Source organism: Gossypium arboreum, chromosome 10 (genome assembly GCF_025698485.1).
Source record: "Gossypium arboreum isolate Shixiya-1 chromosome 10, ASM2569848v2, whole genome shotgun sequence".
Lineage (NCBI taxonomy): Eukaryota > Viridiplantae > Streptophyta > Magnoliopsida > Malvales > Malvaceae > Gossypium > Gossypium arboreum.
In genome coordinates this window covers 129,355,030-129,369,243 of record NC_069079.1, presented here as the reverse complement: position 1 = coordinate 129,369,243, position 14,214 = coordinate 129,355,030, and the positions used below count along the sequence as shown (strand labels likewise).

Genomic DNA, 14,214 nt, shown 5'->3' with positions numbered 1-14,214 from the left:
TTAAAAATTTAAGAGCCTAAAAATAATTTTACATTTTGGGGGGGGCCTATGCTAGCCCCCTGCCGCCACGGTGGCTTAGAGGTGTTCATGAGTTAGGTTAGGCTAAAGTTTAGTTCCAAAAAGCTTCGAACTTGAATTCGAGTACGACCCACCTAGGCCCGCCAAACAAGCCCTTTTTATTTAAAAATAATAAAATTTTATTTAAATTTAATTATACAAATATTAATTTGAATATAAATAAAAAACTATTTTATGTTTTTCATTATTTATAAATAGTAAAACGGACTAACCCAGAATAGGTCGGGTCAATTAGACTACCTAACTCATGAACACCTCTAGTTTGGCCCGATCCATGGATGTTTACTTGGAAGGATAACATGGTTTTTATATTTGTTTTGTTGTGTAGGCCCATTGGGTCATGTAATTTACTAATAAATATATTGAGCCTGTAGTAAATATAAAAGCCCAATAAGATCATTTATAGTATAGGCCCATGGGCGCAAAACCCATATTTGAACACAAATGCCCAAAAGGGTAAAATTGTAATTATAAAACCAAAGACTACATTATTCAACTTCGTAAGACGAAAAACTGAAGGCGGTTTCTTATGCGATATGGCCCACCAAATAACCGAATCAAAGATACCCAAAACACCCCAAATATTAGTCAATTATTACAACGAAAACCTAGTTACCAAACATTGATTGAAAGGGCTTAGAACGTAATTGACCAATAACAAACTAGATCCCACTTAAACAGAAGTCAACCAAAGTCAAAAAAGACAATAAGAAAAAAAGAAACGTCACCGTTTTGAGAGGATATAACGGTCATTTTGTTAAAGAACACCGAGAAAAATGAATATTTTGCAGTTGGGCAGGTGGGTAACAATAAAGGAGCAAAAAAGGAAAAAAAAAATATAAACTGAAAAAAAGAAAAGCCCCAAAATATGGAGGATGAAAAAGAAAGCAACCGTCAAGACTCTCCGGCGGCTGGTGGTAGTGGTTCTGGTAGCGGTGGTGATGAGTTGGAGCTTATTGTGGCTGAGTCGGAGCTTGGTGGCGGTGGTGGCAGTGGTGTGGGTGGTGGTGGCGGGAGTAGTAGTAATAATAATAATACAAGAGTGAAAGGGCCGTGGTCACCGGAGGAAGACGCGGTGTTGAGTCGGTTGGTGGCGAAGTTCGGGGCGAGGAATTGGAGTTTGATCGCCCGAGGAATTCCGGGTCGGTCTGGGAAATCGTGTCGGCTTCGTTGGTGTAACCAGCTTGACCCTTGCCTTAAGCGCAAGCCTTTCACTGGTAATTTTTTTCTTCTTTTATTTGAATGAGGATTTGGATTTTTTTAGTTTGGGTTTTGGTTGTTCTTAAATGGGTAGTTGTTGGTTCTTTGTTTTTTTTGTTTTTGATTTAGATAGTGAAAAAAGATTGTGTTTTTATTTATGTTTTTCTTTTTTCTTTTTTTTTTTTTACATTTGGATTAATGTTTGATTGATTGATGATGTTTGGTTTTGTAGTTGGTTTTTAAACAAATGCTGCAGCTGTTCCAAGTTTTGTTGGATTTTGGTACTTTATTTGTTACATTGTATTGTAAAGGCTGTATCTTTGTTTCTTAGTAGGAAATTTAAGTTCTAGAGTGTGATATCTATTAGGCCTTAGTGAAAATTGTTGTCTTATCGGCTTGTTCCAATTCACGAAGATGTATTCAGTACAATGCCTGTTATCGAGAACACCATTGGTATTCTTTTCTTATGCCATTGGAAGCGAGTTGAAGCTGAAATCATCGCTATCGCCATATGCCAGTTCATTTTACTTTTAACCCTTTTATGCTACATGTCGTATACTTAGAATAATGCATCTTTGCCTACTTGATCTTAGCTTCAAAGTTTAATAAGAAGATGATAGGATGTATGTAGGTCTTATGTTTGTATCTTGAAAGTCTTTTTTAAGCTCAACTGCCATTGCTTTTCCTTCTCGTGTGTAATGAAGGTGTCTTTGGGTGCCATCGGAAGTTAGTTGAAGCTGAAACGATCACTCCAACCCACAATCTCACAAAAGAATGTTTGGGGTTATCGAGGGTAATATGTACATTTTGGGAGATAAGTATCATATTGTTTGTTAATTATTCCCGGAGAGTGGAGATAAAGTCGGTGTGGTGTATGTAGAACAATGCATCTTTGCCTAGTCGATCTTAGTGACAGATTTCTATTGCCTTATGCAATGTGTAAATCATCACTTAGAGCAACTCCCTAATTTCAGCTTCCATTTCATTAACGGACTGGAGTCTTATCATACTAATGTTTGTGGTCATGCGCCCGAGTTTGCCTTTATGTTATGAAACTTAGAGTTTTTTTTGGAGACGAGTCAGAGGTTTCATTCTTGCTGTCATTATGCCGCTGTTAGAAAAGATGCCATAAAAGTGAATATTTTCTGATAGGAATTTCAACTATGCAGATGAAGAGGATCGAATCATAATTTCGGCTCATGCAATCCATGGCAACAAATGGGCTTCGATAGCAAAGCTCCTTCCAGGTAGAACTGATAATGCTATTAAGAACCATTGGAACTCTACGTTAAGACGTCGATGCATGGAGCTAGGTAGGTTTAAGCCTGGACCAGCTGATACGATGGAAGATGGAAGCTTTGAGAGAACAAAAGCTTCCTCGGAAGAAACACTTTCGGTCGGAGATATAAACCACTTCAAACATCTTGAAGGAAGAGATATGGTGATGGACGATAGACGGAACTTACAAGAAGACAAACCTCCGATACAAGAGGAACAGTTTGCCATTGAACCGAAAAACCATCCTGCCGTTTGTCGTCCAGTTGCACGTGTTAGTGCATTCAGCCGTTATAACACTCCAAGCAGTTCTAGAACTGAATCTGGAATGACAAGTAGAATCCCGGTGCAAGGGCCTCTGGCTCAATCATCCAGGCCAGACTGGGGAGTTGGAAAAATCCTAGAAGATCTTCGTTGTGAACCCGTCATTCCCTTGCGATGTGGTTTCGGTTGCTGTTCAACTCCTTGTGGGGGTCATTCCCGTACTTCATTGTTAGGGCCTGAGTTTGTTGACTATGAGGAGCCCCCCATTTTTTCAAGTCACGAACTAATCTCCATAGCAACCGATTTGAACAATATCGCATGGATAAAAAGCGGTCTTGAGAACAGTTGCGTTAGGATCCCGAGCAATTCAACAAGCCAGAGAATGTCTCAAGTATCGGATATACACACAAAGAGTGACCCTATGTGTTTCAGCGATGGACAGAGCAAGTTGACCGGAATGTCAACGGAAGTTCTACCTACACAAACGTGTACAATGCGATCTGAAGTCGAGGGTTTGAGCTAAAGATGATGAAGAATCAATATATATAAAGGAGTGACCATCTTGCTCTTAAAATTTTTTTTGACCTATGGTTTTTCGTATTGGAGGGTATAGATTGATATATTGCTGAGTTGTTTTTATATATATATATATATATATATATATTATATTTGATCTCTTCTGATAAAGAGATCATGAATTTTGGTTTTAGGTGAAGATATGTAAAATATGTTTCTCAATAATTAACCTAATGTTTGCATTTTTCTTAGCTGTTTTTATAGGTAAAATGCTTCTTAATTTTAGATTAAAGTCAGCTATTAATCTTTGTTGTTTGCTAAAATTGTGAATTTAGCCTCGATATTTTAATTTGGTCATTTTTAGTCATTATATTTTTAAAATTTAAATTTTAGTCCTTTCCAAATAATAACTATTAAATTTATTCAATTTAAGTTTTGATATTGACAAAGTTTGATGTGAGAAACATAGCTATCATATGTATAATGCTGTATTAGCTCTTTATTTTCGCATATTGCTAGTTAAAATTATGGAGACTTAAAATTTACAACTATACGTATAGTACAAAACTAGTAATTAAATTTAACTAAACAGATTTAGCTACCATCGTTTGGGTTGGGATTAACATTTCAAAACTCGAAAAGCATAGAGACTAAAATTGAATAGCTCGAAAAATATAAGAACTAAATTTGATTAAATTATATGGATTAAATGTACAAGTTTTACAAAGTACAAAGACTAATAGCAAAATTTAACCTTTTTTTTTTTTGTACATTTCAATGTACAAGATATCTTTTAATAGTAATCAGTAAAACAACCATGAAAGTTTGTATTAAGAGTTATATTGTATTTTGTCATCTTTACTAAAAATGAGTAAATCAATTTTATATATTAGATCAAAGAGTAAATTAACATTTTCTATTAAAAGTTCGATTCATTTATATTTTTAAAAACTAGCATGGTCAATAAAATAATTAAACAATAACACGTAGCATACTACCTCATACTAAAGATAGATGAAAATTTTAACAAATAGATTAATTTACATTTAAATCTAAAATGCAAAAATTAATCAATTAATTTTTAATGAAGAGAACAAAATATAATTAAATACTTAAAATCGTTATAGGTAAAGATAATTCATGTAAATTATATATTTATAAAGTATTGTGTTTTTAATCTACACTTTTTGTTAACCCTAATGCTGTAACCAAAAATGTAAAAGAACTGACCAATCATATCATGCGACAGTAGTTATAGGGTCAGTGAAGACAAAGTTCTTGGAGCTGCTCATTATCTTCTGGAAAAATGAAATACCTTCTGGATAAGGTTATAGCATCTAAAAATAGGTATTTTTTTTTAAATTTGGTCCATCAAAATTCTTTTATATTAATCTTGAAATTTGATTTTTTTCTATTTTAATTCATGCATGTTTATATAAAATAATAAATTTTAAGTAACAACCTTAGAAAAAAGTTAATGTGAAAAAGAAAATTCAAGGATTAAATTGAAAAATAAATTCAAAGAGAGAAAGTTGTTTTTATTTCAAGATAAAATGCTTTGATTTTATCATAAATACTAATCTTTAAAAACTTAATTGAGTTGGTGTCACTCTTTAATCCGGCCACCAACTCAGTTAAAAATCGATAAAATATACATATGGTAGAATTTAAATCTACACTAATTACATTAGTAAAACTTTTAATTTATCACTAGGCTAAAACTTTGTTTTGATATTTTTATTTTATTATGAATATTTTATTATCTCAACATTGACTCAAGATTGATGGCAACACTATGATAAACAATTTATTCTATCCTTTTATTTTAATAACGTACATATTTTATGTATTATTATTAATTAATTTCAAACTATCGTTTTACTATTTATTATATATTATTTTTAAATAGATATTTATATTCTAAATTTATGGTTTTCATGTTCATACATGTGTAGTGGTAAAAACAATAGGCTAGCAGAAGCCCCAATCCTCTAAAATGATTTTTTATTATTATTTAAGAATTTTTATAATTGATAAAATTTTAAATTAGTAATAACAAAATTATACATTGACATTTAAAATGATAAAAATTGATTTAATATTTTAAAATTATAAAAATATAAGTTATTAAAATTGTGAAATTATATTTTTACTATCGTAAACTATCGTAAAAAGAATACAACTTAATTCCGATAAAAAAAAGCTTTTTTATTACACTTAGGGTTAGTTTGAATGGGCAGTGGGGTGCGGTGCGTTTAGCTTACTTTTTGTTTCACGATATAGTGTAACTATAATATTTAATCTTACTATCACCGCTATTTTTACGCTAACCGCGAAGAAACGCACCGCATGTAACATAAAAAGTTTAGGTGAAAGATATTGGTCTTAAATTAGGGTAGGTTATTGGTTTTATAAAAAGGTTAAAAATTTTGTTTATTAAATGAAGAATTAATTAATGCTCGACTAATTAAATTAATAATGTTTCTGTATATAATTATCTATGATAGCCGATTAAATCTTAACTCGATTAGCATGAGTATTATTATCAACGTAAAAGAATATGAATTCAAGTACATAAAAATATATTATCTTTCTATTTATAAATTACAAAAAAATTATACTTAATTTTAAATATTACATTAAAAAATAAATACGATCAAAATTTATAATAAAATTATTTAAGAAATCATCGGTGATAGCACTAAAGGAGACAAAGCAAGAGTCTTGACAAACTTTTATATAATTTCTCTAAAGATTGTAAGATTATAAAAAAAGTCCATTGTGTTTAAATTCTGAAAAAGTAAGAAGAAGAAAAGCAAATTGATTAGGTGTGAAGGGTGAATAGTGATGGATAGGGGTGTGATTCACTTTTTATATTCTCAAAAATTACAATAATGTAGGGTGGTGGCAGGCCGTGTCTGCCGCTGTTTTTGTCTTTGACCCAGTTGTGAAAACACCCATCAAAATCCATCCTTTGAATACTGACATTATTTTGTCACTCTCAATTTAAAGTTGATAGATTTTTTTGGTTCATCAAACAAAGTAATACATGCATACAACCAATCTATTTTATGTGCTGTAATCTCTTCTTAAATTGTGATCATAATAGAAGGGTTAAATCAACAGTTGGGTGAAGTGTGACTGTTACACATTTTATTTGTTTATTTATATGGTTGAAAGTTCGATTTTTAATTACGAGAATGAAGTATATTTTATAATTAGTTATTTAGGTTTTTGGAAAGTATATGTAACGAATGTATTAATTATTATTGTTGATGATGAATATATTGGTTACAATAAAAAAAGAATTAAATTATTTTAGGTGATTAAATTTGATAATTATTCTCATAATTTTGTCTAAGTTGATCACTGAACTTGACAATTATTCTTATATAGAATATAAATTTCTTTTGATTTAAGTTAATCATTGACATTTTTTTAAAAATTTTAAAATTCAGATCTCAACGTGAAACTTAAGAAAAAAATCCGCCATTGCGTCATAGGTTCCATTTTGGATATTTTAGGTTGCTTCTAACAATGCCTTGCTATGGTATAAACAAAATTTTCAAAATCAGATCAATAATCAGAAACTAATAAAATATTATTTCAGTTGAATATATTATTAAAATTTATAAAATAAAAATATTTAAAAATAATAATTGTTTAATTTAACTAATTTTAAATTTAATTTAATAATTTTTAAAATCGATATCTTAATTAATTTTTAATCCAATTGATGGATCCAAACGCATTGATTCGAGGCGAGCATGCTTAAAAGTACTTGAGAAGATATTATTAAATTGTGGTACACTTTTTAATTATTATTATTTGTTTGTATTGATGAGGTGCCATTTCTTAGTTATCTTTGCACTCAATTATTATTTTTCTATAAAATCAATAAATTTCTTTTTCAAAGTTGAGAATACCCTATGTAATTATAAAATTTTATTAAAAAAACAGGGGTAGTTTCGGAATTTCTGCTTAAGATTTTTGGGATGTGTGGCATCAAAATCAAATGATGTGTAATTAAAACAATAGCCTTTAAGAGAAAAAGGCAACCAAGCAAGCAAAGACAAAACACACTTACATATATAGAAAACATGATTGCTTCATTTGGGTCACTTCGATGAACTATTTTCATTATATTAGTTTTTATGGTAAAAATATTTAAAAAGCAAATAATTCAAATTTTTATGTATTAAATTAAAAATAAATAAATTTTTATTAAAATTTTTATTTATATTTATTATTAAAAATTAATTATGTACATTAAAATGAAGTACTTTAATTATTCGGTTATTTTATCAACTAATTTAGTTTTAATTAGAAATAAATAAAATTTTTAATATAATAGACTAATTTACTCTTGAATAAAATATAATTTAACTTATAATATAAAACCCTTTATAATACTTTTATCGTATGTTGATTGATTTAAGTTTGAATGATGTGAATTAAAAATTACTTGAAGTAAATTTTAATATAGTTGAGAGGGGTTGATTTTTTTAGAAAAAAAATTCGAAATGTCATCTGTTAGACAATTGATCGAACCTCTAACAATGATTGATATCAAGCTCGAGTGTTTGTGTTTAATTTTATCATCAAATTTTATTTATTAATTTCGATAAAAACTTCAAAAGATTCATGGAGTGGAAGTACCTCACCACCACATTTGTGAATAAAATGAGTATTAAGGCGCTCTCATTTCGTGAATCTCGCAATGCTATCGTCGGAATTAAAAGATAAAATTTGAAAATAAATTTAACTATAGACACCCTAAACTTAATACCAACCATTGTTGAATTTACCCGATTATCCAACAAATATTACTTTAAAATTTTCTGCCAAGTTGGTTTATAGAATATTTTTCCTTCAAATCTATGTATATTTCTACATGAGATCTTTTCTTCTTGTTCATGGTTCTCTCTCTTTGTTTCACAGAGAGAGAAAAGAGGGACAACACCAACCATTCTTAAAACAGTGTTTACCAGCCAAAAGAAAAAGCCTCTGTAAAACAAACAGAGCTACTAATGCATAGTTAAACTCAACTAGCTTTACTGTCGGAAAATTTGATGAATTTTTTGTTTGTAAGAACAATTACATGAAGATTCAAAAACTGGGTCTTAACCAAAATGGAACAATCTTTACCAAAACAACCCCAAGGAGTCATCATCGCCATTGATGCTGTTGATGAAGGAACAGAGCAACAAGAAGGAAACCTGACAGGTAACGAGGAACAAGAAGACAGCAGCCGTCACTGTTCTTCTTCTTCTCTGGAACTGGATCTTGAGTCTGGGGTATTGTCTGAAACCAAGTCACATTTAGCAAAAGAACTGGAAAGAGATTGCAGGATTTGTCATCTCACTTTGGACCCGATCAACCATGAATCTGGTGTTCCTATTAAGTTAGGTTGTTCTTGTAAGGATGATTTGGCTGCTGCTCATAAACATTGTGCTGAAGCTTGGTTCAAAATCAAAGGAAACAGGTAAGTAATTCATCAAACATTGTCACCGTCTTTTGTCTTCACTGTCATGATTTATGTATATCTTGCTTGAATCTTCAGTGATTTTTGGGACTGAAATGGAAATGCAAGGGCTTTATGTAACTAAATTGAAAAAGTGGTCAAAACAATGGTGGATCCATGATTTTTATTTTAAGGTTATTTTGGTTCTGTTTTTATTTTTGCCCTTTTTGACCTTTTTTTATGTTTTTATTTTTGGTTTTGTTCTGTAAGAAAAAAAGTTGAGGAATCTTTTGTTGTTAATGGCCCGGAAATACAATGGGGGAGAATATATAATCAGAGAATATTTTTTCTCTGTTTTCTTAGATTATTAAGTAAGGACTTTAGTTTTGAACATCGAATTTGGTATTTTTAAGAATTATTTATCATATGGTATTGTTTGATTATTCTGTTAGTTATGATAGTTTTTAACATTATGAATGAATAAAATTTTTAACAGAAAAGATGAATTTGCTATTTGATCTTTAATATATAGAGATTAATTTATCTATTTTTTAAATAGACCGGAAAAAATGCAAGTACAGCTGCCTCTATTATACTTTTTCCGAAAGTGGGTTTATCTTCAAAGGTGCAAATAATCAACATATTCATTCTATATTACTTCGATCCTTCATTTTTTCCTTGAAATATCCGTGTTTAACACTTGTGTATAATGTATAACTAGACTTTAACTACGTGGTCTCGATGCTGTTTATTGCCTTAGCATCTTTGTGTTTCATTTTTCTTGAAGTAGTCGTGTTTGATACATTCTAAACATATTCCGACATGGTATAAGTGTATGATCTTTCAATGTAAGGAAAAAGTTAAGCGGAAGCTTGTGTAATTGACATTTACTCTCAAATCCGAGTAACATAGATGAACAATCTGTATCTTATATGTTTCAATGTCTCATTATCTCAGAACTTGTGAGATTTGCGGATCAACAGCTCGGAATGTTGTTGCTGCTGCAAACGAAACCGACACGATGGAGCCATGGAACGAACCGAATGATTCTGCAACAACAGCAGCAACAACGGCTCCCGTTTCCATTCATGGTGTGGAAACCCGAAACTTTTGGCAAGGTCATCGGTTTCTAAATTTCCTGTTAGCCTGTATGGTTTTCGCCTTTGTTATCTCTTGGCTCTTTCACTTCAATGTACCATCTTGAAATGCTTTGTATCCAAGCTTGCGGCACCTGTTTACGGTACGATGATCAAGATGGTGCCTTGACATGCCTCACGGTTTTACAATCGAGCTCCATTTTCGGGTACTCACGATAGTTAAAACCGTAAGCATGATGTTTATATTAGTATCGTCGAGATTGAATGAAAGTGTGTAAGTTATGGTTTTTGCTGGGTTTAAATTCACACAAGCAAGGTTATCAAACGCTTTGTAGTTTATGTTTTGCATATTGAAGCTTGTTTACAACAAATGCTTCTTTTTTTTTTTTTTTTTTGAATGTGGTAAAAGCAATTATGATGTTTGTGAGTTGTATTTGTGAAGGAAATGTAAATAATTTTTGTATTGAATTTGGTGTAAATATTTTATGGTGTACTTGGCGGAAAGCCGCTTCGTTGTCGTCGGTTTGCTGCCGCCTTCTTTCCCTCCCTCCTCCCCTTTTCATTTTCCTTTTTTCGTTATCTCTAGAGTAATTCTCTTTTGGTTTTGGTTTCGGTGGTCTGGTGACCCTAAAGGGCGATGCAAGTGGTGAGACAAAGGGCGGTGCAAGTGGTGACAACAAAATTTTTAGAATTAAACAGGTGGTTGAATCGATTAAGTTATTGATTTTTGGCTTAATTGATTTTTTAACTTGGTTCAATCGGTTAATACTAATTTGTAGGTCAACCGATTCAACTTCTCTTTGGATTGATATCCTGATTGATTTAATTTGGTTTTGAAAACAATGGGTTATGGCACTGAGGTCACTTTGGGGATGCTGTGTTGCCTCCTTGTCAAGGGGATGGATTGAGTTCCTTGGGGCTCATTTCCCACCTGATGTAGAACTTTTTGAGGAGGGACCAACGTTGACAATGACACTGTCAAGTCCTCAGACAATGGATGGGTGGTTGCTTGAGCCGCTAGGGATGGTGATGGGCGGCAAGTCGGCAACACTGATCCTTGGTTGCCTTTTCCTTTTGTTGTGTTTTACTTATTTTTAAGGCTTTGCTTTCTCTATTTTGAAAGGCTCTCTTCAACCCAACCCTTGCTGCGCCAATTAAGAGTCTCTCCCGTAGACTTACCGCTCACCAAGATGCCATTGGCTCCTTTTTAGATTTTCACTCCACTGTACCATTATGATCCAACCCAAAAAATATGACCTTTTAACCTAAATGACTTAAACTCATTATTCGAAACCAAAGACTTGATTTAAATTGATTCTAAGTCAAAATTAATTTGACCCACCTAATCAATAAATCGACAAATAACTTGATCCGACATCCATCCAAAGTATAATTTATATCTATATATTGTTTTCATAAAATGGGGAAAAATTTTACAAAATATATTGTAGAAAAAAACTAAGGTCTCAAATACACAAAACTTGGCATTTTTCATATGCTGAGGGCTACAAATTGGATACATATTATAGTATCAATATTTACAAATTAATATTACAAGGAATTCAAATTTAAAACAGTTCATCATCATCATCATCATCTGAGGATGATATATCGTCACATTCATCAACATCAATGGCAACAATTTTGGATCCATGAACCCTACTAGAGCGATCGTTTCTGAGCTTAAACGGCAACCGTACGTCACTTGGGACGATCCCGAACCCTTCCTCTTCTTTCTTCAAATCCCCGGGGGGCAAAAAGCAATCCGTCGACAACCCTTTGATGTTAAAATCGACTTCTTCAATTGTCCAAACCTCTTCCATCCTAGTCCTCGAATGACTCTCGGAGTTCTCCCCGAACCGGAACAACGAGACACGAGTGTGGCCAGCATGCGCGATGTTGATAGCATCTACGGTTCGGTAGTCTTGGATAGAGGACTCCATTGTTGTTTCCCAAAAGACACCATCGTTCCCCGGGGATTTGATACGTAAGAGATGGGAGTCTTCGAGTTGGATCAAGAGACCGGTTCTTTGGCTAAAGCAACCCCAAACCGTGTGACGAATGATCTCTACGTTGCTGCTGCTTCGAGCTCGTAAAGCCGAAGGTTCGGCCTCCAGTTTTAGGACGAAACAGTCTTCGTCATCGATCGTTTTCTCACCAACACAAACCGAATTCGTGAACAGATTTGCCGTCGATCGCGGATCAAGACCCTACCAAGTGGCATGAGATGATATTTAGTAAACAAAATCAAACTGAAAGACGACAAAATCATAAATTATGTATCTCATACGAGTATCAGACATGAGTAAGTCCGAACTTACCATGCCATAGACCAGATTGAAGTGGGTCATATTGCAAGTAATAGGTCAAAAGTTTATTAATAATTGTTCACATGAAACACTGACCCAAATTCTCAAAAGCAAAATAGATTATTTTCCCTTTGAATTTTATAAAATTATAAATTAACCTTCTAAAATCATAAAATTTTAATTTAATCCTTTAAAGATTAAACATGGAAATCAGTGAAAACTAAAATGACCCAAATCAATTAACAACCCGAATATGTCGGATCGAATGATGAAGAAAGGTTTGATCCGATTCGATACCTGTAAGAACCGCCGGAGGGGTCTAGGTGGACCTCTAGAAGCATGAGAATGGTGCCAAGGTGTTTGTCTCCAAGCCACTTTCCCATCGCTACCGGCACTGATTTTACAGCCGGAAACCACCAGTTCAAGGCACCAAAGCTCCGGCCTTTTTTGCCACAAAACGAAACCACCGACCTCACCACCGCCGCCGTGCCGCAAATTCCTCACCTTAACAACCTTACTATTCACACTGCCTTCACCGGCACTAAACTCCGAAGCAGCCATTTTCACTTTCCCCATAGCATACATACTATCAATACACCCCAATGCCTTTTCACCACCAACCGCAGCAATGTATTGTTTCACTATATATTTCGCCATTGAAGCTTCCTACAAAATGAAACAAAACCCAAAGTTCATAAACATAAAAAAAGACAAGATTTTGATTTGGTAATGTTAAAGTTTATAAATCTTCTTACAATGGGATGATCTTTTATGTTCTTGGTAATGAAATGATCATTATGATTGATAGGGAGAGGGATCAATGGAGCACCAATAACACCAAGCAAGAGTTGAATCTCTGTGTTCCTACCACCAAAAACAGTCACCATTGAAGGTCTTTGTTGTTCGGTGTTTGGTTTTAAAGTCATCCATGATTTCATGTTTTGCCATGATCGGTGATTGCTTGTCTTGTTTGAAACAAACATTTCTTCAGGGATTGGTACTTCCAAGACTGTTTCCAACCCATCTGGGAGATCATAATTTGGACAAAGTTTCCTCATTTGATGAAAGGAAAAAATGGGGGCTTTTGTGTGTGTTTTGGCACTGAAAAATAGGAGAGTATGAAAGTAGTAAAGAAGAGAGGATTGGGATGAGAGGGAGATAAAAAGAGGAAGAAGATAGCTGGTGAACAATGTACATCAACAACCGACCACTTTGGTCCCTTTGTAACGTGGTTTGCTTTGTCCCTGTCGTGTTTGCACGCTTTTCTCTCTCTGTCTTTGTTTCAAGCATATATATATATATATACACAGAAATATTTCTCAAATCTTTGGTTAATCAACAAATATACATGTATGTGTTTTATATATATATATATATATATATATATAGTATTGTTAGCTTTTGTATTCTAACTTAACACCCATGTTATATTAAGTAACTAATTTTAAACCAGTCAATGGATCTGATTTTTAATTTAATTGTAAAATTTAATCATATCAGTCTTGAATTTCTTCTAATCTAAAATGATTTAAATAATTAATCCGAATTAATTCAATCCAAAATGACTAAAATTTAAAATTATTTTAATTTTATAACTTTACAAAAATTTTAAAATTCAAATTGATTCAATCTAAATTAATTTGACCCAAAATCTAATATAATCTACCTAATTCACAAGTTTATATTACTTTATTTTTATCTATTTATTAAGTTTTTGATGTGCTAGTCTTTTTAATCCTATTACTAGGATTTTGATGTCTTGAAAAGGTTGATAAAGGTTCAAAATTCGATATTTAACATATGCTAATCACTTTTTATTTGATTATTAGGGTTTATTTTTATCTTTCGAGAAGGTCGATAAAAGTTTAAAATCGATATTCAACATAGATTAATCACCTTTTATTTGATCATTAGGACATGTCTCAAGAAAATTGATAAATATTCGAATTTAATATACTTAAAAGTTAAATAAAACTAAACCTATTTTTACTCAATTTGTAGATTTTAATAT

The 14,214-nt window shown here is 32.4% G+C and overlaps 3 protein-coding genes across 3 annotated transcripts; 2 read left to right on the top strand and 1 right to left on the bottom strand.

Annotated features, from left to right (window-relative positions):
• Positions 1–853: 853 nt before the first annotated feature.
• On the top strand, positions 854–3,603 carry LOC108453529 (transcription factor MYB1). The gene is made up of 2 exons (XM_017751675.2): positions 854–1,295; positions 2,448–3,603. The coding sequence occupies exons 1-2, from the start codon at positions 947–949 to the stop codon at positions 3,338–3,340; spliced, it is 1,242 nt and encodes a 413-aa protein (XP_017607164.1). The 5' UTR covers positions 854–946; the 3' UTR covers positions 3,341–3,603.
• A 4,401-nt stretch (positions 3,604–8,004) lies between these two features.
• Positions 8,005–10,375, top strand: LOC108453530 (uncharacterized). The gene is made up of 2 exons (XM_017751676.2): positions 8,005–8,818; positions 9,755–10,375. Exons 1-2 carry the CDS (start codon positions 8,466–8,468, stop codon positions 9,999–10,001), a joined length of 600 nt encoding a protein of 199 aa, XP_017607165.1. The 5' UTR covers positions 8,005–8,465; the 3' UTR covers positions 10,002–10,375.
• A 912-nt stretch (positions 10,376–11,287) lies between these two features.
• LOC108450683 (uncharacterized) lies at positions 11,288–13,549 on the bottom strand. The gene is made up of 3 exons (XM_017748411.2): positions 12,959–13,549; positions 12,501–12,869; positions 11,288–12,104 (listed from the first exon to the last, which is right to left on the bottom strand). Exons 1-3 carry the CDS (start codon positions 13,259–13,261, stop codon positions 11,463–11,465), a joined length of 1,314 nt encoding a protein of 437 aa, XP_017603900.1. The 5' UTR covers positions 13,262–13,549; the 3' UTR covers positions 11,288–11,462.
• Positions 13,550–14,214: the final 665 nt, after the last annotated feature.

Bases quoted from the DNA above. Each gene is read 5' to 3' on its own strand.
- LOC108453529 (XM_017751675.2), top strand. From the start codon at position 947: ATGGAGGATGAAAAAGAAAGCAACCGTCAAGACTCTCCGGCGGCTGGT. The intron at 1,296-2,447 runs GTAATTTTTTTC...TCAACTATGCAG, and splicing joins TAAGCGCAAGCCTTTCACTG to ATGAAGAGGATCGAATCATA.
- LOC108453530 (XM_017751676.2), top strand. From the start codon at position 8,466: ATGGAACAATCTTTACCAAAACAACCCCAAGGAGTCATCATCGCCATT. The intron at 8,819-9,754 runs GTAAGTAATTCA...TCATTATCTCAG, and splicing joins TTCAAAATCAAAGGAAACAG to AACTTGTGAGATTTGCGGAT.
- LOC108450683 (XM_017748411.2), bottom strand. From the start codon at position 13,261: ATGAGGAAACTTTGTCCAAATTATGATCTCCCAGATGGGTTGGAAACA. The intron at 12,870-12,958 runs GTAAGAAGATTT...TTCATTTTGTAG, and splicing joins ACATAAAAGATCATCCCATT to GAAGCTTCAATGGCGAAATA. The intron at 12,105-12,500 runs GTATCGAATCGG...GCCACTTGGTAG, and splicing joins CCCTCCGGCGGTTCTTACAG to GGTCTTGATCCGCGATCGAC.